The 25,492-nt window shown below is 44.5% G+C and overlaps 2 protein-coding genes across 2 annotated transcripts in view; both read left to right on the top strand.

The window, feature by feature from the left end:
- Window positions 1-1,309: 1,309 nt before the first annotated feature.
- Window positions 1,310-25,492, top strand: part of ELL2 (elongation factor for RNA polymerase II 2) — a 98,159-nt gene continuing 73,976 nt past the window's right edge. The window contains exon 1 of the mRNA XM_082265630.1: window positions 1,310-1,526. Coding sequence (XP_082121756.1) covers window positions 1,395-1,526 — 132 coding nt within the window. The 5' untranslated portion in view covers window positions 1,310-1,394. The remainder of the gene's footprint in view (window positions 1,527-25,492) is intronic.
- Window positions 4,600-25,492, top strand: part of LOC309543679 (uncharacterized protein) — a gene marked incomplete at both ends in the record, with an annotated part of 30,140 nt that continues 9,247 nt past the window's right edge. Inside the window, 2 exons of the mRNA XM_082242979.1 lie at window positions 4,600-4,668; window positions 9,605-10,595. Of these exons, the coding sequence (XP_082099105.1) occupies window positions 4,600-4,668; window positions 9,605-10,595 (1,060 nt within the window). The remainder of the gene's footprint in view (window positions 4,669-9,604; window positions 10,596-25,492) is intronic.

The raw sequence follows: 25,492 nt of genomic DNA, 5'->3' as shown, positions 1-25,492 counted from the left end.
CAGGTGTGCCATGGGGGATAGGGGTCATCGGGCGCAACAGGGTTTCGGGGTCACCAGGTGTGCCACGAGGAATTGAGGTCCCTGGGTGTGCCATGTGGGATTGAGGTCCCCAGGTGTGACATGGAGGAACATCAGGGTCCCCAGGTGTGACATGGAAAAACATCAGGGTCTCTGGGTATGACATGGAGGAACATCAGGTGCCCCTGGTGTGACATGGAGGATCATCAGGGTCCCTTGGTGTGGCATAGAGGGACATTAGGGTCCCCAGGTGTAACATGGAGGAATATGGGGGTCACTGGGTAAGACAGCATAACATAGAGGAGCCATCAGATCAGGGTCACTGGGTATGACATAAAGGAGTTTTTAACCCCTTCCTTTTTTATTTAATTTTTTTGGAGGTGGGGGCGCAAGTAGCTGGTCTTGCCAAGGGCGTAAATTAGTCTAGCACCAGCCCTGAATATAACATGTTTTTAGATTGTAAGCTTTAATGAACCGGGCCCTCTGATTCATCCTGTATTATCTGCCCTCATGTTGTAAAGTGCTGCGCAAACTGTTGGCGCTATATAAATCCTGTATAATAATAATGTTTGGTATCGATTTACTCAACACAACTCCCCTTGTTAGATGCCAAGATTTGTGAGCATTCCATTGTGTCTGTGTGCACTAAAATTCATTCAAATTCATTTTTCCTGAAAATTTGCGTTTCATAAACAGCTGCACAAGTATCATGAGACATGAAAAATTGTAACACCCACCATTTTATTCCCTGGGACCTCTGCTTTCAGAATATATATAATATTTAGGGGGTTCTGAGTTCTTTTATGGCCCAAACAGCAGCTTTTACCATGTGTGCATAAAATGAAGAGCTTTCTGTGGAGGTGAAGCGTTGCCGTGTGCGGTGTGGTTAATGATTACTATCCCCGTCATTGTGGTGATTGTGTGCCTTCCAAAGGTCATTACCATTGCTCCTCCTAGCTCCAATGTCCAGCTCTCCACATACAAGGCCGCTATGGAGCGCTTCTCCCCCCCTAAGGGACAGCACCACACACACCAGAGCCCCTCCGTTTAGCGAGCAGCCTACGTCATCCGCTGATGTCACGGGCTGCACGATTTCTCGGGATCGCTACGTCACAACAGGCCACTCCCACCCCCTGGACGTGATGACGCCTGGCCAGAAACGAAACAAAAAAAAAATCCCTCATCCCTTGCTATAAAGAGATGGCATTACAGGCTGTGTGTCGCCAACCTAACTAAGGGAAGGGGGCGGAGCTAAGCGGTTAGCCAATCAGCGCCACAGGCTTCGCTTCGTGCCCAGAGTAGCAGGTTTGGTTGCGAGATACAAAACTCCCTGCCCAGCTCGGAGTCGGGAGGGGAAGAGGGAGTGAGTGAGGAAGATGGCGGCGCTTAGTGAGGAGGGGAGGTACGGGCTGTCCTGCGGGAGGGGGACACAGGACAACGTCACCGTACTTCACGTTAAACTCACTGAGACCGCCGTCAGAGCCTTGGAGAACTACCAGAACACTAAGGTAAGGAAGGAGGGGGGCACCCCAGGGTATTCCCCATACGGGCTCTTATTAGGGTTACCAGATGTTTGTGTATAGAGGAATGTCACCGAGGCCGTGTCACCCCCCTCTGTCATCCCCTGGATAATGGAGTCATTGGCTGTGCCCGGAATCTCACTCAGGCTGGTGGCTTCTGGGCTCCGTCCGAACTTCAGAGGCACTGACCCACTAGAACCGGGACACCCCTCCCCCCCCCTCCTCCACTCTTCGTGTGAAGTGGATTCTTCCAAATATGGGATGTGTGTGTGGGAGCTGGGGAGAGCCCATTGTACGGGACAGGGGTGTCCTAGGAGCTGGCAGGTGCTGGGAGCCCCTCTGGTGTGATCCAGCTGGTCCTTGGTCTCCCAGCTCCTCCACACTGCCTGTACACAGGACTGTCTACTGCACCACTGCTTACTGCACCACCCCACCTAGATATCACAGCCTGAGGACACCTGGGACATTATTTCTTAGAAACTTACTAAAAGTCTGTTCCCCAGTGAGCACTGATCTCCATTGGACTGTGAGTTCTGTCATCTCTGGGCAGATTATTTAATAATCAGCCATTTAGATGGTGGAGAGGAGACACTGACTCCATATTGTCCTTTCCCTATGGGTGACATGGCACTACTGGGAGACCCTTACTCCATACTGTCCTTTCCCTATGGGTGACATGGCACTACTGGGAGACCCTTACTTCATATTGTCCTTTCCCTATGGGTGACATGGCACTACTGGGAGACCCTTACTCCATATTGTCCTTTCCCTATGGGTGACATGGCTCTACTGGGAGACCCTTACTCCATATTGTCCTTTCCCTATGGGTGACATGGCACTACTGGGAGACCCTTACTCCATATTGTCCTTTCCCTATGGGTGACATGGCACTACTGGGAGACCCTTACTCCATATTGTCCTTTCCCTATGGGTGACATGGCACTACTGGGAGACCCTTACTCCATATTGTCCTTTCCCTATGGGTGACATGGCACTACTGGGAGACCCTTACTCCATATTGTCCTTTCCCTATGGGTGACATGGCACTACTGGGAGACCCTTACTCCATATTGTCCTTTCCCTATGGGTGACATGGCACTACTGGGACACCCTTACTCCATATCGTCCTTTCCCTATGGGTGACATGGCACTACTGGGACACCCTTACTCCATATCGTCCTTTCCCTATGGGTGACATGGCACTACTGGGACACCCTTACTCCATATCGTCCTTTCCCTATGGGTGACATGGCACTACTGGGACACCCTTACTCCATATCGTCCTTTCCCTATGGGTGACATGGCACTACTGGGAGACCCTTACTCCATATTGTCCTTTCCCTATGGGTGACATGGCACTACTGGGAGACCCTTACTCCATATCGTCCTTTCCCTATGGGTGACATGGCACTACTGGGACACCCTTACTCCATATTGTCCTTTCCCTATGGGTGACATGGCTCTACTGGGAGACCCTTACTCCATATTGTCCCTTCCCTATGGGTGACATGGCTGTTCTAGGGGACGAGGACAGTGACTCCATACTGTACTTTCCATAGATGTGAAATGACCCTACTAGGAGAGGGGACACTGACTCTATTGTCCCTTCCTTCGGTGGTGACATGGTTCTGCTTGGAGAGGGGCACTGACTCCATATTGTACTTTCCATAGTGTTGCATTGGTCCTGCTAGGAGACACTGACACCATATTGTCCCTTCTGTGGAGGTGACATGGCCCTACTAGGAGAGGAGACTCTGACTCCGTATTGTACTTTCCATAGAGAAGCAATGGCCCTACTAGGAGAGGGAAACTGACTCAGTATTGTACTTTCCATACAGATAAAACTGACCTACTAGATGAGAAGACACTGACTCAGAGATAACTTGGCCCTACTTTACCTAAAATTTTACTTTCTATAGAGATGACATGGCACAACTTCAAAGAGGAACTCGGTGACTCCATATTGTCCCTTCACAAGAGATGACTAGACCCAGCTAGTTGAGGAGACGCTGACTCCATGTTGCCCCTTCCCCAGAGAGGACACGGCCCAGCTAGTTGAGCAGATACTGACTCCATGTTGTCCCTGCCCAAAATATGACTAGACCCAGCTAGTTGAGGAGACACTGACTCCATGTTGTCCCTGCCCAAAATATGACTAGACCCAGCTAGTTGAGGAGACCCTGACTCCATATTGGCCCTTCCCCAGAGAGGACACGGCCCAGCTAGTTGAGATACTGACTCCATCTTGTCCCTGCCAAAGAGAGGACATGGCCCAGCTAGTTGAGATACTGACTCCATCTTGTCCCTGCCAAAGAGAGGACATGGCCCAGCTAGTTGAGATACTGACTCCATCTTGTCCCTGCCAAAGAGAGGACATGGCCCAGCTAGTTGAGATACTGACTCCATCTTGTCCCTGCCAAAGAGAGGACATGGCCCAGCTAGTTGAGATACTGACTCCATCTTGTCCCTGCCAAAGAGCTGACTAGACCCAGCTAGTTGAAGGAGTCACAGACTCCATATTGGCCCCTCCCCAGAGAGGACATGGCCCTACTTCTGGAACATCCCAGCTCGGCATCAATGTAAAGTCCCCACCATCCCTTTCTAGCCCTTGACTTGGGTTATAACCAGCTAACTGCATAGGACGGTATTGGCATTAGTTTGGGTTTGCTGTTGTCTGATTGGCATTTTTTTTCCCTCTCCCTAATCAATAGTCTTAGAATTTCTAGCTATGTATGAACACAGGCCTGGTAAATCTGCCTACATCGATATACATAGAAAGTAAAGATCTGGGTACATTATAACCTTAGTGTCTGTGTAGATTAGTTCTAACTTTGCAGTGTGTAAATGTGCTGAGTAGTGGCTTGGCTTTAATGTATAATATCATGGGCGTTCTACTTGTAAGCTTTCCTCGTACCTGTATAGAAAAGCTGAGTAAGCTTCTATAAAAGCTCCGGCTGGCTCATAATGCTGTGTTGTCAGTCTCTCTCTAACCCCCCCCCCCCCCCCACCGGTTTGTGGGGGGCAGCTGGTTAAACTGCTTTTAATGATCTTCCCACCTCCCATGGCTGCATTCACTGGCTACATGTCTGCTGTGAATTTTCTGTCTACTGTGTTCTGGAATTTCACCCGGGTATGAAACCAGCATACCTGTCCGCAAATGCTTAAAAGTGCTAATTAAACTTCATATTATCTTTAATGTGCTAAACTGCAGCATTTTGGGAGAAATCTAGACCCTCATATTTTGTGGTGGTTTCTGGCAGCTGAAATGTTATCTAAGCAATGAGGCTTGGAAGGAAGGCAGCTCTACTTCCCAGGGCTTGCTTATGTGGCAAGTGAGCGCTTCTGTGGACTCACCAGTTTTCAGTTAAATATCGCTTTTTTTTTTTTTTTTTTTTGTGTTCAGCTATCAGTGCTATCTTTTTAAATAGCAGCATAGCTATAGCTACTAGAATACATACTTCTTTACTTCCTATGTGGTGCCAGCTGGTCTCAGATTCATTCAGTAAACTGAGCCAAAGTCCTTGCTGAAAACCGGAGATTTGCTGAGCTGTCACTTTTTCAGCTCTCCAGCCTCAGGCCTGTAAAACATTATTTTTTCACTGCGTTGCTTTGCATTTGGTTTATTTATCATGTTATGTGTAGATGTATGTGTGTATATATTATATTATAGCGCAGGGCTTCACAAGGGAGACAGTACAATACTTTTTTAATACAGAAGGAATCAGAGGGCCCTAAATGAGAGATATATTTCTATCTACTAAAAGCTGCCCAAGTGTAAACTTGGCCTTTAGTATGAAGTATATTGTTCACAAAGTAGCATGTATATACTAGGGCCAATGTAGACGGAAGCTAATAAACTTTCCAGCATGTCATTGGAGCTTGGGAGGAAACGGGAGTACCTGGAGAAAATCCACACAAAAGGCCCGTACACACGTACCGATTGTCGGCCGTAAATATTCGGCCAACGTCCGATCGGCCGATTGTCGGCTTGTTAGTATGATGCTTCCGACAACCGTCTGCGACTTTTCGGCCGAACAAAATCTGGTGTGCAGGCTTTAAAATTTTTGTTGGCCAACAAAGAACGGCCGATTGTTCGTCAGTCAGTACAGATTTCGGTCGACAAAAATGTGGTGATCAAGACTGGGCATGCTCAGTGAAAAAAAAAAACACACAAAGTAGACCAGAACATGACATCACTTCTACAGTTGGTTGTTGTTGGCCGACAAAATTCGTGTGCAGTCTAGAGCACTTTTCAACCAACAAAACACTGGACAAAAGACGGCCGATCGTTCGGCGGACAATCGGTACGTGTGTACGGGGCTAAACTCCATGCAGATCATCCTGACCAGGATCTGAACTGAGGGCCCCAGTGCTACAAGACATAAGTACTTAACACTAAAGCTAGCCATATGCTAGTAGATTAAAAAAGAAAAACATTTTGTGCAGGCTTAACAAAGGTAATCGAACCGATTCCTCTATCCACATAAACAGTGCAGATTGTCGAGTCCCTTCCCCCTCCTCCCAGCTGGCCTATTGTAGAGCTCTGGCTGTCAGAATGCTTGAACATTGCCTGGAGTTGACTGGCTGCAGGCACAGTTTGATGCCTTCGCCAAGTCAATTGAGTATTCAATTTTTCAAGACGGCTGGGCCACTTACTGGTCAGTTACAGCCAATTCATCTGAATTTCCCTTCATTCTAACAGTGTATGGCCATCTTAGGCCATTGTGCTTTATACACCCGGGGACCGCATGTACTCCTGTTATAATGCCATGGTTCACGACTTTAACCCCAACTGTCGGTGCGATTTCATGTGCGGCTTACTGACATCTGCGTGACTTCACTTAACAGCTGTCAATGCAAGTCACTCTGAAATCGCACAGAAAAAGTGCAGGAACATTTTTCAAAGTTGCTGTAACTTGAGGCACAGCAATTTGAATGGTTCCAATGCTGCAAATGGGGTGCGACTTGTCATGCAAATTTGAACTGTTAAGTTGCACTGGTGTGAATCGGGGCTAAAGTCAAATAATTCCGCTTTTCTGTCCAGGAATCAAGGCAGCTAATTGGTTGGCTAAGTCTTTCCTTTCAGATCTAATAGAATGAAGCAGAAATATAGCCGCTTCTATTGATGGCTTGTCTGGAAAGTTGCATGCTCTGTAGTTGTGGTCATTATCGCTCAATCTTTAACTAGTTATGCGCTGTCCTAGAACAAACATTTGAATGTCTGCCATAGGGATGGATGATATTTATTATTATACAGGAGTTATATAGCACCAACAGTTTGCGCAGCGCTTTACAACATGAGGGCATACAGTATAGTTACAATACAATTCAATAAAGGAAGGCCCTGCTCATTAGAGCTTACAATCTAAAAGGGATCCACATACTTGTTCCAGGTCATTGACTCAGTAAATATTAATGTACCTGTCCTGCAAGAATGGCACCCCTGAATGATGGACCATCCAAAATGTCAGCTGTGGCAGCTCCTTTATTTTTGTCCCGACAGGTTCCTCCTTATAAAGAGTTCCTGTCAACAGGCACCTCCACTGTGACTAATGTTTTGCAAATCTTTGGGAGTTTTTATTGCATGCGCAGCATAGGAAACCAGTTTGTGTCTGATTTCTAGCACGTGCAGATAATGAGAACCCTTACCACATTGCTCTATTTTTATAGTGTATGGATTGTTCTATTTCACAGCATAGAATACTGGGCTACAAATGAAATAAATATTTTTAAAGTAAAGATCAAGGGAAAACTTTTTTTTTTTTTAGTTTTGAATAGAGTGGAAATGGATTAGAACCCCTGTCGTTTTTTTTTTTTCTGTGCCCATTAGGGTGCTTCACCTTATCCATTTCTCCTGTTTACTATTATCATGGAAAATGAAATTAAAACAAATTCAAATTTTGTGTTGTCCCCAGAAAGAGGGACAGCAAGGGATTCCCTTATTTTGGAGGGATTGTCTCACTTCCTGTTTGGCTTTGGGACAGGAAGCAAAGTCAAACCTCCCCAATGGCAAAACAAACTGACTGGTTATAACCCTCACTTACGATATCCATAAAGTTCTACTTTTTTTTTTTTTTCTAATTTTGATTAGTGAAAGGAATGAATAGAACCTCTGTCTAGTTTTTATTGCTGATGGGACTTCATTGGAAAGATTCCCTCCCCCCCCCCCCCTTCCTGTTGACATGGCTTGTGGAGTTGACCGCCTGTCAAGCTCACATATTCAAGTGAATGGGGTCATCCCGCAACCGCAAAGGCATTGCTTCCATTCATAATCGACAAAAAGACGAAAGGCATTAAGTGTCAGGATGACCCCCTGAAAGCTTCTGCTTGGAGCCCCCCTGGAAAATCAATCCATCGTCAGTCGCTTTTCATAGAGGGCTGCAATGTGAACTTGGCCTAAAGGAAAATTGCATGTTTGTGTAGGAACAACGTTGGAGTTCACAAAATATTACCTGAATTTTTTTTTTTTTTTTTCTTTCAAAACTTGTTAAAATGTGCATGTGACTAACAAAATGCTGCAACATTTGGCCAATGAAAGTGTCTGAGATTTACTATTGATAGAATTAGACTATAAAAGGGCCACAACATTCGCTATAACTGATATAAGGTTGCAGTCACGTGGTTACATAGAGATCAAGTCATAGGAAAAGCCAGTGTTCCTAGATGATGAGGTAGGTAGAAAGTGCTTAAACCCACCCAAGGCCACACTTTGCATATAAGCACTTGAGAATTTATGGATTCTGTTGGCCAGAATATTAATTTATTGTGGAGGACATTTGAATAAATCCTTAAGCACTAAACAAACCTAGTGTTAAGGTGCATCAAGCATTTTTTTTTTTCTACCCAAAAGCTCCTCTCTTGAATGCGCTGGCGGTGTTTTTTTTCTCAGATCGCCTTTCAGGACAGCACCTGGAGAGAGCGCAGCTCCACCCAATCCACAGGAAACACTGCAAATAAAAACTCCTCCTCTTCCACCATGCCTCAGTCATTTGTGTTTCCTCCGCCATGGTGGAAGCATTGCAGGAGCTATGTGGAAGGGCTGCACTCTCTCCAGGGGGAGAGAAGGATTTGTTGCCCAGTTTTTGTTTGCTGTTTCAGCATGGAGACCATCCCAGCTCCCCTCCCTGGAGTGTCAAAGGGGGTATGCTCCGGAGCCTCTCACCTCGTTCGCTCAGGGGAGCTGAAACCCATCGGAGGATCCGGTCCGGGCGTCAGAGGTCCGCGCTTCGGCCGGTCGGCGGGCGGGGAGCCGCTTTTGGCATTCGAATCTCCCGCACTTTCGGACTCTGATCCCGGGGACGCGCGGCGTCACTTCCGGTGGACGGGACTTCCGGTGGGGGCGTGGCGGCGTTTGCTCCAACCGCAATACACGCAGGGGTCAGAGGCAGGTCACGAGGTCGGCGCTTCCGCTTCCGGTCCACAGAGGAGGACGCGGGAAGCGGTATTTAAATGGAGAGATCTGCCAGCAAGCTGCGCTTTTCAACAACATGGAGGAAAAGTCTGCAGCGACGGTGGAAGCAGGCACCGCCAGCGCCGGCCAAGCTCAGGTAGGAGAGGTGCAGTGGTGCCTCTTTTTTCTTTACTGTGTGAGCTTTTATTGTGGGGTTTCTTCCTTCCTCCTTTGGAGCCTGCCCTGTAGACTGAGTAACTGTTCCCAGTCTAACAGGATATATATGCATCTGGGAGTCTTTTCTTCTGATCCTTTTTGGTGTGGGTCACGATTTTCTCCCTTGCAAGAAATCACTAGGTGGTGGTTTTCTTTTATAGTGGTTATTGGGCTTTCATGGTGGCTTTTTCTTTACTAGGTTAAAGCCACAGTGAAGACAAGAGCCCCAGCATCAAGGAAATGCCCTTCATGCAAGAATCCACTCAGAGATTCCTGGGTGAAGCCACTTTGTAAAGCATGTATTGCTGACCTTGTGAAGGAAGAGTCTAGTCAGCAGAATAATGAATTCATATCTTCATTTAAAGAACTCACAGACACCTTGTCCTCAGTTCGTTCCCTGTTATCCAGGACGCCACAAGTTCTATCAGATTCCCAACAAACGGGTGGTACATCTTCCCAGCCGTCTACTTCTAAGTCTGCAGTGTCAAGCGATTCAGAAGATGAGGGGGAGAGTGCTCTCTGTTCCATCAGGGATTCAGAGGAGGAAGAGAAGGAAGAGGTGGCTAGTTCTTCCAGATACAAATTATCCTTGGAAGAGGTTGAAGAGTTGCTGAAAGCGATTTACACCACGTTGGAAATCGCAGAAGAAAAGGTGCAAGTTTCACTTCATGACAGAATGTACCAGGGCCTTGAACAGACAAAGCGCAGGGTTTTTCCTGTTCATAAAGTCCTTACGGAATCTATTGAAAAAGAGTGGAAGGACCCAGAGAGGGCCCCTTTTTTCTCTAAATCCCTAAGAAGGAGATTTCCGTTTGAAGAGGATACGGCGCACCTATGGAACAAGAAGCCCAGAGTGGATGCTGCTTTTTCTCAGGTGTCTCGCCGCACGGATTTAGCGTTCGAGGACATGGGTGTTCTGAAAGACGCCATGGATAAAAGGGCAGATTCTCTCCTTAAAAAGGCTTGGGATTCCTCTACGTCCAGCCTTAAGCCGGCCATGGCCTCCACGGTGGTAGCCAGAAATCTTGAGTGCTGGCTCGAACAACTTAAAGGGCATGTGGAGGCTGGAACAGCAAGGAAAGATCTCCTGGATTCATTTCCGCTGCTCCTAAAGGCAGTAAAATATATGGCCGATGCTTCTGCTGAGTCTATCAAAATGTCTGCCAGGTCAGCAGCCCTCGTCAACTCTGCCAGGAGGGCGGTCTGGTTGAAAACCTGGACAGGTGATTCAGCTTCTAAGGTGAAACTCTGTGGTTTACCTTTTGCCGGTGACTTGCTTTTCGGGCCTGAATTGGAAGCAATTCTTGACAGAACGGCGGATAAGAAGAAGGCCTTTCCGTCAAAAAAGAAATCGCCTCCTAAGAAGAGATTTCGTTCTGTTCAACAAACCAACAGAGGTCGTGAACAAGATCAGAGATCAAGATGGACCTCCCATAAAGGCAAAGGGAAAGGTGGAGTCCTCTTTAGACCACCTGACCAGGCCAATAAAAGCAAGTGACAACAGTCTTCCAGTGGGAGGAAGGCTGTTATGGTTCCTCCCACGTTGGGAAGAGGTATCCGCAAGCCCCTTTGTAAAGAATATAGTGGCTCAAGGATACAAACTGGAGTTTTCGGAGACACCTCCAAGCAGATTCCATGTTACTCCCCTTCCAAGGGATCCGGAAGAGGCTTCCTCAATGATGTCTCTTTTACAAGAGCTGATTCAACAGGAAGTGATTATCCAAGTCCCCGAGGGGCAACAAGGCCGTGGGTTTTATTCTCAGATCTTTCTAGTGAAAAAACCCTCAGGCAAGTACCGAATGATCCTAAATTTGAAAATCCTAAACAGATCAATTCGGTACAAGCACTTCAGGATGGACACCATTTATTCAGTGACCAAACTGTTGTCCCCAAACTGTTTTATGGCATCCTTGGATCTGAGGGACGCTTACCTGCACATCCCAATAAATCAGGAGTGCCAGAAATTCCTAAGGCTGGCGGTCAATCTCGGGGAATCGGTCTGGCATCTGCAGTTCAGGGCCCTCCCCTTTGGCCTCTCATCTTCTCCAAGGGTGTTTACCAAGGTAATGGCGGATGCCCTAGAGCCATTAAGGCTGAGGGGTATTTCAATTGTCCCTTACCTGGACGATCTGCTAATTTTTGCAGAGTCCAAGAGCCAGACGTTGGTACACCTTCAGGAGACTCAGGACCACCTAGAGAGTCTGGGGTGGCTCATGAATTTGGAGAAATCCAGCTTGATTCCATCTCAGCAGATAAAATTTCTGGGATACAGAATAGATTCGGTCCTCCAGAAGGTGTTTCTACCTCAAGAAAAGATCGAGAAGACTCAGAACGCAGTTGCTCGATTACAAACCAATCATCAGGTTACTGTCAGGTCGGCCATGGCAGCTTTGGGCTTGCTCACAGCCGCTATCCCTGCAGTGCAGTGGGCAAGACTGCATTCCCGTCTTCTCCAGAGAGACATTCTGCAGAGTTGGTCATACCCGGAACATCTGGAGAAATCCATCAGAATCTCCACGAAAGCAAAGAGATCTCTGTGGTGGTGGAGGAATTCCAGAAATCTGGAAGAAGGTCTGCAATGGACTTTCCAGACGAACAAACGTCTGACGACGGATGCCAGTTCGTGGGGTTGGGGAGCCCACTTGGAAGGCCGGACGATGCAAGGGACATGGTCCAAAGCAGAGTCCAGGAAATCATCCAACTGGCGGGAGTTGAAAGCCATCCTTTTGGGTCTTTGGTCCTTTCAACAGACAGTCAGGGGCCATCATGTGCAAGTTCTGTCGGACAACATGACAGCAGTGGCCTACGTGTCAAAGCAAGGAGGCACAAGAAGCAGACAGCTATCAGATCTGGCAATACAGCTACTCTCCTGGGCGGAGAAAAATCTAGCCTCTCTGACAGCGGTGCATCTGAAGGGGTCACAAAACCTTCTAGCAGATCTGCTGAGCAGGAAAAAGGTGTTGGAATCAGAATGGAGTCTGAATCAAGAAGTATTCATGCAGATCGTGGAAGTCTGGGGTCTTCCCCAAATAGATTTGTTCGCTTGTCAACAGAACAACAAAGTCCAAAGATTCTTTTCCCTACACAGGGAGGATCAGGACTGGGGCTTGGATGCTCTAGCCCATCCATGGGACTTCCGTTTGTCTTACGCGTTCCCTCCATTCCAACTGATTCCGTTGGTTCTCAAAAAGTTCAGGGAAGAAAAGACCAACTTGATTCTGATTACACCTTACTGGCCAAAGAGACCTTGGTTCGCCCTCCTGCTGAATCTTGCCTCAGAACCTCCCTGGAAACTTCCGTACAGGAGAGATCTTTTGACACAGGGGAACCTAGTGTACCCAGAACTGGACCGCTTACAACTGACAGCGTGGTTACTGAAGAAGACATCTTGAGAGCCAGAGGCCTGTCAGAAAAAGTTATCTCCACCCTTCTCTCCAGCAGGAAGAAGGTGACTAGGGATATTTACTTGAAAGTCTGGAGAAAATACAACTTTTGGTGTTCCAGCAAAAATTTTGAATTAAAAAATTTAATTTCAGTGCTTGAGTTCCTCCATGAGGGAATGGAGAAAGGACTAGCAGCAAGTACTTTAAAGACGCAAGTAGCGGCTCTTTCAGTTTTTTTCGAAAAGACTTTGTCCCAAGAGACTCTAATCATTCGTTTTTTCAAGGCATTAGCCCGCAACAGGCCAATAGCCCTTAAAGTATTTCCCAAATGGGATTTGACCATTGTGTTACAAGGTTTGACTAAGTTTCCTTTTGAACCTTTAAAAGAGGCTTCCCTGAAGAATTTAATTTTGAAGACTATCTTTTTGATAGCAATAACCTCGGCCAGGAGGATCAGTGAGATCCAGGCCCTCTCAATTTCAGACCCTTTTTTGACAATTTTTGCAGATCGAGTAGTCCTAAGAACGGACCCAGCCTTTCTTCCAAAGATTGCTTCATCTTTTCATAGATCACAAGAAATTGTCTTACCAACTTTCTCCTCAACTCCTAGTAATACTCGGGAAGAATCCTTTCATACCTTGGATGTGAGGAGATGCTTACTTCAGTTCCTCCTGGTAACTAAGGAATTTAGAAAGACAAATGCATTATTTGTCATCTTCTCAGGGTCCCGTATAGGAGAAAAAGCATCAAAGAGCACTTTAGGCAAATGGCTCAGATGGGCAATTGAACAGGCTTATGTAGCTCAAGGAGAAGAACCTCCAGAAGGCATCTTGGCGCATTCTACAAGGTCTGTGGCAACCTCATGGGCTGAAAGGGCCGGTGCTTCGCCTGATCAAATCTGCAAGGCAGCTACCTGGTCCAGCTATTCAACCTTTATTAGACATTACAGGTTGGACTTGTTGTCAGCTCAGGATCAAGCCTTTGGCAGAAAAGTTCTGCAGGCAGTGGTCCCACCCTAAGTGTAAGTTACTCGCTTATCCTCTCCAGGTGCTGTCCTGAAAGGCGATCTGAGAAAACCTTAGTTACTTACCGGTGACGGTATTTCTAAGAGCCTTTCAGGACAGCAGCAGCTACCCCCCCTTGGTTTTGTTTATAATATAATTTGTAAATGTTTAACCTGTGGTAGTTTATGTTTTCCAGCATGTCGGAGGCTACTATATGACTGAGGCATGGTGGAAGAGGAGGAGTTTTTATTTGCAGTGTTTCCTGTGGATTGGGTGGAGCTGCGCTCTCTCCAGGTGCTGTCCTGAAAGGCTCTTAGAAATACCGTCACCGGTAAGTAACTAAGGTTTTTTTTTTTTTTTTTTTTTTTTTTTTTGCCCCGTGTTTATGAGCCTTAATAGGTAGACTGATAACCAAATAGAAGGGTGGCAGTAGGCTGTTTGAAATATTTCTGGGGAGAAGGAGTAGGCTTCGTTTAGACAGTTGGCATGCCCAGTCAGCTCTGTAAATGGAACAATCAATTTGGGGGATCATGGGGCAAGTAATCTAGTTAAGGCCCCTTTCACACATAACCATCATCAATGCATCTCTATGTAAAAACGGATGACAACGGATGATCATCTGTTAACATCCGTTTTCATCCGCTTCCGTCAATGTCCGTTTTTTGGAACGGATGAATGCCCTATTTTTCATCCTTCAAAAAAACGGACCAGACAAATAACGGATGTAAACGGACAAGCGGTCCGTTTTTTCTTCCGTTTTGCATTGGTAGTGGATGTAAAAAAAAAAACGGACAGAAAATTGATACATTTTGACGTGACTGAACTGATGAACTGAATGAAAATGTGTGAAAGGGGCCTTATTTAAAGTGGAACTTTGCCCATAATGACTTAGAAAAAAAATGGTTCATTAGCAAGGAACATACATTCCACATTAATAATTATGCTAAAAAAAGTAGTCTGTTTTTAAAATTGCCTCCAGCATTGCTCTGGTTTCTTCTTGCTGGAGGCTGCCATTTTTTGCTTAGAGCGGAGTTCCAGCCTAAGCGCACACTCGCCTGTCCCACGGTCCAGCGATGCGCCATCTTCTCCCTCTCTGCTCCGCGCGCCGGCATCACTGATGTGGGCACCCAGCTGTGACAGTTTGCGGCTTCACAGCCGGGTACGCACTGCGCATGCGCGAGTTGCGCTATGCGTCGTGATTGGCTGGCAAACTTCTGGGACCTCTGACATGTCCCAGAAGATTGCAGGGAGGGAGGGAGAGAGGAGAACTTCCGCTCAGGGCGCCACGGCGCTCCGAGCGGAAGTAGGAGCGGGTACCTGTCAAAACTAGGTACCCGCTCCCCCCCCCCCCCCCCCAAAATGACATGCCCAATGTGGCATGTCAGGGGGTTAGGACTATTTAAAGCGGAAGTTCCACTTTTGGGTGGAACTTCGCTTTCAGCCCAGATCCCCTGAAAATCAGTAAACAGAACTAAACCCCTCAATTTAACTGTTGCAAAAAAGTTACATTCTTGGTATGTCAGGACTGCTAACTGTCACACTTGCTTGTGTCCTCAGCCGAACTGTCATGGTGTCATAACTGATCACGTGCAGCACAATGGCTGTTGCAGATCAAACAGAAGCAGCTTCCTTGACTGTAAAAGATAGGAGGGTTAATTCCCCTTTAAGGCTATCAGCAGATCTGCCTCTACAAATTCGGCAGTGCCTAAAAATGGAGAGCAACTGAGCATATAGGTAGTTATTTGTAAGGTTTTACATAGCTATACCTACACAAGGGGGTAAAGTTCCACTTTAAAGACCATTGCATGAAACCATCATGCTACAACCGTCTACCTGTTGAATCACGCCAGGTCATAGAAGGCTCCCATTTATCAAACTTTTGGCTTTAGCTTTTGCTCAGAGACCTATAACCACTACATACAGAATAATTGGAGCATTTTGTTTGTGAATAAGGCAACTGAAGGGTCAGGGTAGATTTACTTAAATAAAATAGTTTATGGCTGCTCATTTTTTATTTTCAGGGCAGTAAATATTTTTAGGATATGGTTTAGCTCTAGCTGCACATTTTGTCTCTCTGGACAGTCTTGTCCATCGTTGTGAAATCCAAGCAGTAAAGGGCAATCCATACTGCTAAGTAGGAAGTACAGCCTAAAAATGTCATGAGGAAGTGTTGCAATCTTCTGTGCATGGATAACTTCTTTTAAAACAAATTGGCTAACCTTCATGAACGTGTTAATTTGGGCTGAATGGTAACATGAATGAAGACTGTAAGTAGATCATACAGGTGGATGGGGGGTATAGACGAAGCAGATCAGAAGATAATCCTACTGGTACCAAGACTCTAGCTGCATTATCTGTGCGTAAAACGTAGAATTTCTATAATCATCAGATTCCATTTAGAAACAGGATGGTGTGAATGGGACATTTTTTTTTTTTTTCAAATTTTATTTTTCTTTTATTTATTCCAATTCATAAACATATACATGTCATTCCTTACATTTTAACTTCCAAAAACATCGTGACTGACATATTATATCATAGCCATTCTCAAAAAAAAAAAAACCCTTTTCTACCCAGTCCCTTCCCTCCTTCCCTTCTTCTTCCCCCCAAAAAAAAAAAAAAAGGAAAAATATAAGTTTCTCTTCCCAACTGGCCTTTCATGGAGATCTCAAGACTATCAGTATTCCGCTCGCCATTTTTTATCTATTTCTAATCTGCCAGTTCTTATTCTATCATTAATGATTGACATTCCTCTGATTTAACATACTCTTTCCATTGTTTCCATTTCTTCTCATATTTATCTGATTGTTGGCAGGCAGACATTACCAGATTCTCTAATTTACTTATTTCCTCAACCTTCTTTATCCACATTTTTATATTAGGGGGGTCAGTATCCCTCCATTTAAGAGGGATACATATTTTAGCTGCGTTTTATAAAATGTGGCATAATAGATTGTTTATATCCCTGAATGGGTGTATGGAACAGAAAGAGAGCCGGTTCTTTTGAGATTTGACAGTTCATAATTTCCTGTATCGTCTTCCAGATCTGTTCCCAGAATATTTCTACTCCGGGACATGACCAAAATATATGGAACATTGTCCCTCTTCCCGTCTGAATGGGACATTTTGTTAACGGATTAATTATTTTAATCCATTAATCTACCAATGCATCCATTAATCTACCAATGCATCCATTAATCTACCAATGCATCCATTAATCTACCAATGCATACATCCAAATCTAAAAACGTGTCCGTTCAGCTTGTGAGGAAGACACTGGTGCTTGGTTATATAGATGTATGATCAGTCTGCTGGGGTTTGGCTGCAGTTGTATCCAATGAAGGACGGTCTGGTCAATGGTCATCTCGAGATTGATCATCCGGAGGCTGAATTTTTGCATCACTTGGATTTGGTCAGCAGTCCTGTGAATGGGCATTTGAGGTGCACTCTGTTTTGTATGAGGTATTTTCAAAGCTGGACTCCAAACTAAGCTACAGGTGACCTTGTCACGTTGCTGGCCTGTGTCAGGTAGCAATACCAGGAACACTCATGCTGTAAGTAAATGCCTTGTTCCAGGTCAGTGACTCAGGAAGCATTGGAAACAACGCGTCGGCATTACTGCCAGGCAAATCGTTTTTTTTTTTTATTTTTTTTTTTTAATAAGGAATAATTATCTTCAATTTTATCATGACTGGATTATGTTTCCTGATTTTTAAAATGTTCTGAGTGTATTTTTTAGGATGATGCACACTGCAAAAAAAATAAATAAATCCAGCATATAAAAATGTTTTCTTGTTTTTGTAGCTAAAATCTCACATAAGCAAACACTTGAACAATGTTTTGCTTGTGTGTTTTTTGTAATTTTAGTCCCGGTTCACACTTATGCGATGCTGGAACCCTGCGAATCTACTGCGGGTTCCCACATTGCATTCCCAGCGCAGGCACTTCACACTGCCATATGCGAATCCCTGGGGGTGTCAATTCAAAGTTAATGACACCCCCAAATCAGTTCACATATCGCAGTGCAAACTGACATTCAGACATCGGATCGCATAAGTGTGAACCACCATGCGATCCAATTCTGGTGCGGACCCAAAAAAAGGGTCCTGTCCGTGTTTGTGCCGAATCAGATGTAAATTCAGCCATACTATCTGTATGGCTGAATTCGCATCGCACAGACATAACAATGATTTTCAGAGCAGTGCGCTCCGAATCACATGCCATCGCACTAATGTGAACCGAGCCTTAGGCCTCTTTCACACGGGCGTTCTGTATGTCTGTATATCACCCCATCCGTTTGCGGGTGATATACGGACATAATGCATGTCAATGGGATTGCGGATGACCATCCGCTGACATCTGATTTGCGTCCTTTCAGTTCTGTTCCTTTTTTTGGAACGGAAGAGAACCCTATTTTTTTTTCTTCCGTTTAAAAAATGGAAAGGACGCAAATCTGATGTCAGCGGTGTCATCCGCTGACATCTGCAATCCCATAGACATACATTATGTCCGTATATCATCCGCAAACAGATGGGATGATATGCGGACATACGGACCGGATGACACAAGTGTCATCCGTGTCCGTATATGTCCGTTTAAAAAAAAAAAAAAAAGTGACTGAACGGAGGAAATAAACTGAGCGGCCGTGTGAAAGAAGCCTTACTGCATGAACATAGAAATGTTTAGGACCATATCACACTAATAACTTTGTAGCAGGGAATTGTAGCCATTATGCCCCATACACACATGCAGATTATCTGCAGACTTTTGTCTGCAGACTTACCAAAACCATATAATATGAGGTCAAACCTAAACACTTTCAATTTGTATGCAATCCGGCAGGCCCTTGCACTACATAGAAAAGGTAAGTCTGCAGACAAAAGTCTGCAGATAATCTGCACGTGTGTATGGGGCATAACTCTGCATATTTTGTTTTGTTATGTAGATGGCTACAGTGTTTATGTAGCTACAATTTGTTGGTGTGCCATAATCGACAGCAGCTGCATTGGATGAGTGGCTACTGAAGCTGGTTATTTTGATGCCAGTCGCAAACATTAGACCATAAATCGCTTGGAATTTTAGCAACCCACATCTCTGTGACTGCATTTCTTTTTCTATAAACAATGGGGTTAGGGAGAGCCATTCTGTAGCTGCAACAAAATCAGCAGTGTAACACTGGCTTCACGGAGAAGTGTTCAGAACAGATTGTGTTTAGGTGGGTTGGTTAATTGGAACCCTAGTCAGCAGTGTTTGACCACTTTAAAGTGTTCCTAAACCCACAATTGTAAAATCAGTCTGTATATGCAGTAAAGCATGCTTGTTATACTCTGTAGAGCCTAAGGGGTTAATCCTCTGCATTGTCTAAAAAGGCTGATTGGTTCCGTTTTTTCTTATACACCCCCCCCCCCCCCTTCTTCCACTGTCTCCAATCCATCTCCTGATAGTACAGAGCCTTGGGGGCGCTCTGCACATGCTCAGTTTGGTGTGTATTGTTAGATTTTTTTTTTTTTCCCTTTGGGAAATTAGATTCCCATTTTCTGATTTGATCAGAATAGGGCCAATTAGTACTGTCCAGACAGGGTCAGGGGTCCTAAAGCCTCAGGGAAGAATGAAAACTCCTACAAGCTTTAACCAGACGCTGATAGAAGTCACAGGACTGCTATATACTTCTGAGAAAAGGTATTTAGTAGTTTATCTAAAATAGTTGCATCTCCATGTTCTGTGTACTGTGGGAGACCAGATATAGTGAATTCAGGGTCCTGGGTTTAGGAACACTTTAAGGTGCACTTGTACTAGATACAGGTTTACTTGGCTACCTGCCAGTCTCTGCAACAGGTTTTTTAACCCTAGGTTCACTAATGTCAGTTTCTTCAGGCTGCTTATGGGGGCTTGGCAGTCCATTCATTTCTGTGCCTTCATTTCCTACAAAAAAAATGTGCATGCACTTTTTCCAAAACACGGCCCACAGGGAAATTGCATGGTCATTTTAACCACTTAAGCCCCGGAAGATTTTACCCCCTTCCTGACCAGGGCCTATTTTGCGATTCGGCACTGCGTGACTTTAACGGACAATTGCGCGGTCATGCGGCACTGTACCTAAACGAATTTGACATCCTTTTTTTCCCACAAACAGAGCTTTCTTTTGGTGGTATTTGATCACCTGTGCGATTTTTTTTTTTTTTTTTTTTTTTTTTTTTTTTTTTTTTGATCATGCGCTATAAACAAAAAAAGAGCGTAAATGTTGCAAAAAGCAATATTTTTCACTTTTTTACATGAAATTCCCCCCCAAAAAATGTAAAAATCTAAATTTTTTTAACATTTTCGGCCAATTTGTTTTATGCTACATTATGTTTGGTAAAAAAAATCGCAAAAAGCGTATTTTGATTGGTTTGTGCAAAAGTTATTGCGTTTACGAACAAAGGGAAAGATTTTTGTCTTTTTTTTTTTTTTTTTTTTTTTTTTTTTTTACGCGTAATGGCGATCTGCGATTTCTTCTTTTTTTTTTTTGCGGTACTGTGACATTGCGGCGGACAGATCGGACCCTTGACTCACATTTTTGACACTTTTGGGGTTACCAGTGACATTTCTACAGTAATCAGTGCTATACATATGCACTGTTACTGCAAAATGACACTGGTAGTGAAGGGGTTAACTTTATTTGAGAGGGAGGGGTTGTGTCCCTAGGGGCGTGATTCTAACTGTGATTGGCTGTGGCTTGAGCTGTAGAAACAGTGATCAACGGTCCATAGTAGAACCGTGTGATCACGGTTTCTACACAGGGGAGAATGACAGGCGGCTTGTTTACACTAGCCGCCTGCCTTTCTCCCTCTGCAGCGACGATCGCCGAGTGACAGGCGGACATCGGGTCCGCCGGTCACACGCGTGGGGGGGGTCCGTGACCACGCGGGAGCGCGCCTCCAGGGGCGCTTGCTCCCTAGACCCTCGCAGGCTAGCGACGTAGATCTACGTCACTCTGCCTGTGAGGGGCTGACTGCCGACGTAAATAGTTGTGCGGCAGTCGACAAGTGGTTAACCATGCGATTTCCCTCTGGTACACGCACTGCGATTTTACATGCGCTGGGGTGCCATTCAGAATGAATGACAGTCCCAGGTGTTTTTACTGCGGGTGAGGCATCGCAGACTCAAGAGGTGTGAACCAAGCTTCAAGGAAAACGGTCCTGAAATTAAATTGAGAGCTGACATTGTGAAAATGTTAATCCTCATGTGCTGCTTCAATAACTGCAAATGTTCTACTTTATGAATTTCTGAATTCCATAGCCCTTCCCCCGTGCTAAAGTTGTTGGGCCTCACAATTGGCAACTTGGGCCATGAATGCTGAATAGTGGAGGGAAGGGATGGTTGTCTTGTGTCTATAGCCAGAGGTACCGGGCTTTAAAATCTATTCCTCTGGAATGTTTTCTGTTTTGTCCTGTTTAGGAGTATCTCAAAAATGGTGAACTGGTGGTAAGCTTTTGGCTTTTTTTTTTTTTTTTTTGTTTTTTTCCTATATCTTTGATTCAAACATTGATCAGTTTATCTTTTAAACTTACATTTACCAGAACTCTGCCTGGCAAGTAATGCTATGTTCTATAATGAACAAAGTATGCTTCGTGCGGTATGCTTGTGATGTTGATTGCAGGTAAACGTGTTGCTGTCACCTGAAAGCATTTCCTAGGTTTTTTTTTTTTTTCCTCTCTTCCCTTTAAATGTGATCACATGGTTAGCTTATAGAGGCAAAGTACGTGCCTGGGCTCTCGCTTGACAGGATTAATCACTGCTGCCTGCCTTGATTAGGGAGGCTTTATAGAGTAGAAAAGAGACCTTAGAGGCCTAATACCCCAAAAAATCCCACACAGGAAACTGCTTACTGGGCAATTCTTGTTTTCTATAAAAGGGATCTACTGTTCTACTATGAGGTGTTACTCAGAAAGGCAACTGAAATGTCTGCAGGTTTTTTCATCTGCTGGTTCGTAGGAAATGCACACGACACTGAAGTTTATCTCTGAGCTTGTGTTTCTGAATAAAATATATGCAAGTCTACCATATCCAGACTGAGATATTTTGGCAGCTCTTGTGAGATTTGCTCATCCTAAATGATTGCACAACTCTATGAATTTTAGACTCTGCCCTACATACAGTGTAAAGACTGATCTAAAATACACTCTTTATTCTGACTATTCACGTAGAATCTGCAAAAATTATATTGAACCCAAAAGCAAACATTTGATCATATTGCATCTTACCAATCCTTGGATGTGTTTTTTAGGCTTTCTTTTATTTTCACTTGATCAGTTTCCACAAAACAAGCTGTCCTGCAAATGTAGCAGTTGGAGGTTTAGACTTTCCATTTACCACTGACAGAGGTGCTTGCAATGAGCAGCCTGTATTCATTTTATGTAAAACCTTTATCCCAAATAGAAAAAACTGTTGCTATAATTGCTTAAAAAGTATGAGCTGGCGGTTGGCTTCAAGTAGTTTACTGTTTCTAATTGGGCCCCTTTCACACACACGGACTGTGCATTTCATCAGTTGTCACATTTTTTTTTTCCAGTCAACATCAGTTTGTCACCCTGGGCTTTCACCCGTTTGTCACCCTGGGCTTTCACCCGTTTGTCACCCTGGGCTTTCACCCGTTTGTCACCCTGGGCTTTCACCCCTTCAAAAAAAAAACGGATGTTGACAGAAGCGTATTTAAATGAACAATCATCCATTTACATACCTTTTTCCATAGGAATGCATTGATTTCCGTTTTTCATCTGTCGATGGATGAGAAATAGACGAACAAGTCGAATGTGTGAAAGGGGCCTAAATCTGCTAGTCATTCTAATATATCCTCCTTTTCTGAGGTCCCCTGCCAGCACCAGTCCCCCCCCCCCCCCCCCTCAGCAAGTGCCTCCACGGAAAGCCACTTTCCTTGGGGGCACCCCTGTGTGCTCACTCCGGAGCTGCCCAGTCTGCATCGATTGACAGACCGGATGACTTGGCCCTGCCTCCCATTCCCTCTTGTCACGGCATTTGACAGCAGTGGGAGCCAATGGCTGCCGCTGCTATCAATCCACCCAATGAGGATGACAGCGGCGAGAGCTACTGCTCTCGTGCACATCACTGGATCAGGCTCAGGTAAGAATGGGGGGGGGGCATCTGGGGGGGCTTCTGTAGCGCAGAAGGTTTTTGCACCAGTGAATGAGTAAAACTAATAGCGCACCACTATATAATATGCAGAAGGCTTTTTAAGGTAAAAAACCTTGAAGCTTTAGAACCAGTAAATAAAAAAAATGCAGCCACCACATCCAATGGTTGGTAAGCTGCAATGTATTGCATTTTATTTTTTTGAGGTTTTGAATTTAATACCTTTTTTTTAAAGGATCACCTTTGTTCACATTTTTAGGGTGGAACATGTAACATGTTCCCAATGCTGCAGCTGCTGCCGAATTCTCCCCCCTCCCTGTGACAGTGGTATGGGCAGAATTTCCCCGTACTAGCTGACAGTTTTTAACATCAGTGTGTCTATACGGGGCTCCGCCCACACAGTTCATTGACACAGCTCTTTGTGTGAATGAACTACAATCCCCAACATCCTTTGTGGCTGTTGGCTTATAGTTCTCATTGAATGTGCTGTGGCGCGCCGTGTTAATTGATTTATTGCTGTCATTGTATCTGCTTGTCTGTACTGGATTTATGGGCACACAGATACACTAACAGATCTGCAGGAGACCTGCCTGGCACCAGCAATCTGCTGATCGCTGGTCCAATGCTTTCCAGGCTCCAAAAAAATAATCAATGCACGTTTTTTTACTTGTAAAAAATGTGCATTTTATTTTTTCCTAAAAAAAAAAAAAAAAAAAAAAAAGAGCTTCTCCTTTTTTAAGGCCTTGTTAACAAGTTTTAGCAACGTGAACAGCAAACTTTTTTTTAAAAGGCTTTTGCAGCGTTTTTTGTGCGCTTTGTCGAAGTATTGTACAGCGCCAGTTTGGGAACGGTAAACCCAGATCTTAATAAGAGTGCTGACTGTCGCATATCTGCTGACGGCCTTCAGCAGGCTTTTAACAAGCTTTAAGTAGTACTAAAGTCTGCTAGCAGCTTCTTTTAAAGTGACATTGGGCACTTCCATTAAAGCTGAACTCTGGCTAGCTAGAACAGACATAAATGAATGCAGCTCTGTAATAATTAAAGTGACCCTGTCTCCACCGGTTCACTTTTGCCAGGTAGGTCACCTATGTTTTGTAAGTATTAGACCAGTAAGTGAGTTTAATATTTGCACCCTCTGCCAACCACTGTGGTTCCTTCCACTGGCTAATGCATCCTGTATCGTAGCAGGAGGAACCACAGGGGCTGGTGGGGGAGCAAGTATTCTACAAATGCTGATGTCTAGAATTAATGTAGAGGCTGAGGAACAAAGCAGTGGCTTTGCAATACATGGTAAGTATTCCCCCCCCCCCCCCCCTCACAGGCATCCTATTGTCTGCAGGAATAGGGTCACCTAATGTCATTGTGTGTGTGTGTGTGTGTATGTATATAATATATATATATATATATATATATATATATTCACGCACACTTTTTTTTTTTTCTCTTTTATGCAAGCGGTACGAATACCTGACTTTGATTTATCAGCTACTTGTAGTCCGGGAGAGGCCGTACAAGACAGGGCTGTGTGTGTCAGATGTGTAAATCTCAGAAACAAATGTCTGAAAGAATAAAGCTGGATACACACTATACAACTTTTGTTGTTAGATTTCCTTTAGATTTACCTCCATTTACAGTATGTAGTACAGGGGCCTGCCGGATTGCATACAAATTGAAAGTGTTTAGATTATTGTATGGTTTTGGTAAATCTAAGGAAAACCTCTAAAGACAACTGTATAGTGTGTATGGCCCATGAATCATTGGAAAGATAAAAATGTTCAAATAATATTAATCTGCACACTTGGTGGTTGGCTTGGAGTTCAGCCTCAAGATCTGGGTTTAAAATTCCCCCAGAGGACTCTCTCAACCAGGATTCTGTTTAGCCCTAGGGTTCTTCCAGAGGTTGCTCGGGGTTCTCTAAGCAATTTTTCAAGTTGGTGAAATGACAACGCTGCTTGAAGCTTGCCCAAACCTTTGCAGATCCTTCCTGTATTCACTGAAGCCCACATGAACAAGGCCCGTATTTCAGGTTGCGCTTAGAGTAATAACTATAATTTTTTTTTCTCAGAACTTTCCACAATTGCCGTGTAAGTCTGTCTATTGGCATCTGGAACATTTGAGGAGTGTACACTATCCTCCCCCATAAGGTAGAGCACATCATTTCCTGTAGTGATGTGTACTGGATTTTCAGTGCTGACCTTTGCTTTATTTAACCAGGTTAGAACACCATAATCCATTCTTCTGCTTGCAGGGTATACAGCGCACAGTGTAGGACGTACATGTTGGCTCAGTGACCTGCTTGTGCAGCTTCCTTTTTGTTCTTCTAGGCTCTTGTTTACACACAGTCAGCTGGGACTTGGAGGAGGAATTTGTGAAGTGTTTGCTTCACAAAGTATGAATTCAAGCCGTGAAGGCTCAGTCTAAATACCGGTAGCTTGTGACAAAAAAAAAATGTATGCGCACATTTTCCCACTTACTGCAGACAGCTTGGATTACATTCACAAAATGAAGAAATTGTCTGTAGGAGATATATTTTTACTGGACCAAATAATATGAATAAAGAGCTTGTCAGTAATGTCTGTCAGCATTAAAACCCCTGAAATAACTAGATCTAGTTTTAAAAATGTACTTTTCTATGGTTCTGGTTTGGGGTCACCAATAGTTGACTTCTGGGCAAGTCTGAAGTACCTAGAACATTGTGTGGGCAAAATGTGAATCTTATCAGTGTGCTATCAATGCTATCCAGAAATGTCCAAATGTGGCCAACTTCCTGAATGGGTGTGAACAACACATTGATGAGAGAGTGCACTTTTTTTTATATATATAATGCAGCTC

This window comes from Pelophylax lessonae (genome assembly GCF_965119305.1).
Source record: "Pelophylax lessonae genome assembly, chromosome: 1".
Taxonomy (NCBI): domain Eukaryota; kingdom Metazoa; phylum Chordata; class Amphibia; order Anura; family Ranidae; genus Pelophylax; species Pelophylax lessonae.
The sequence above is the reverse complement of the archived record's forward strand: the minus strand, read 5'-3'. Positions and strand labels throughout refer to the sequence as shown.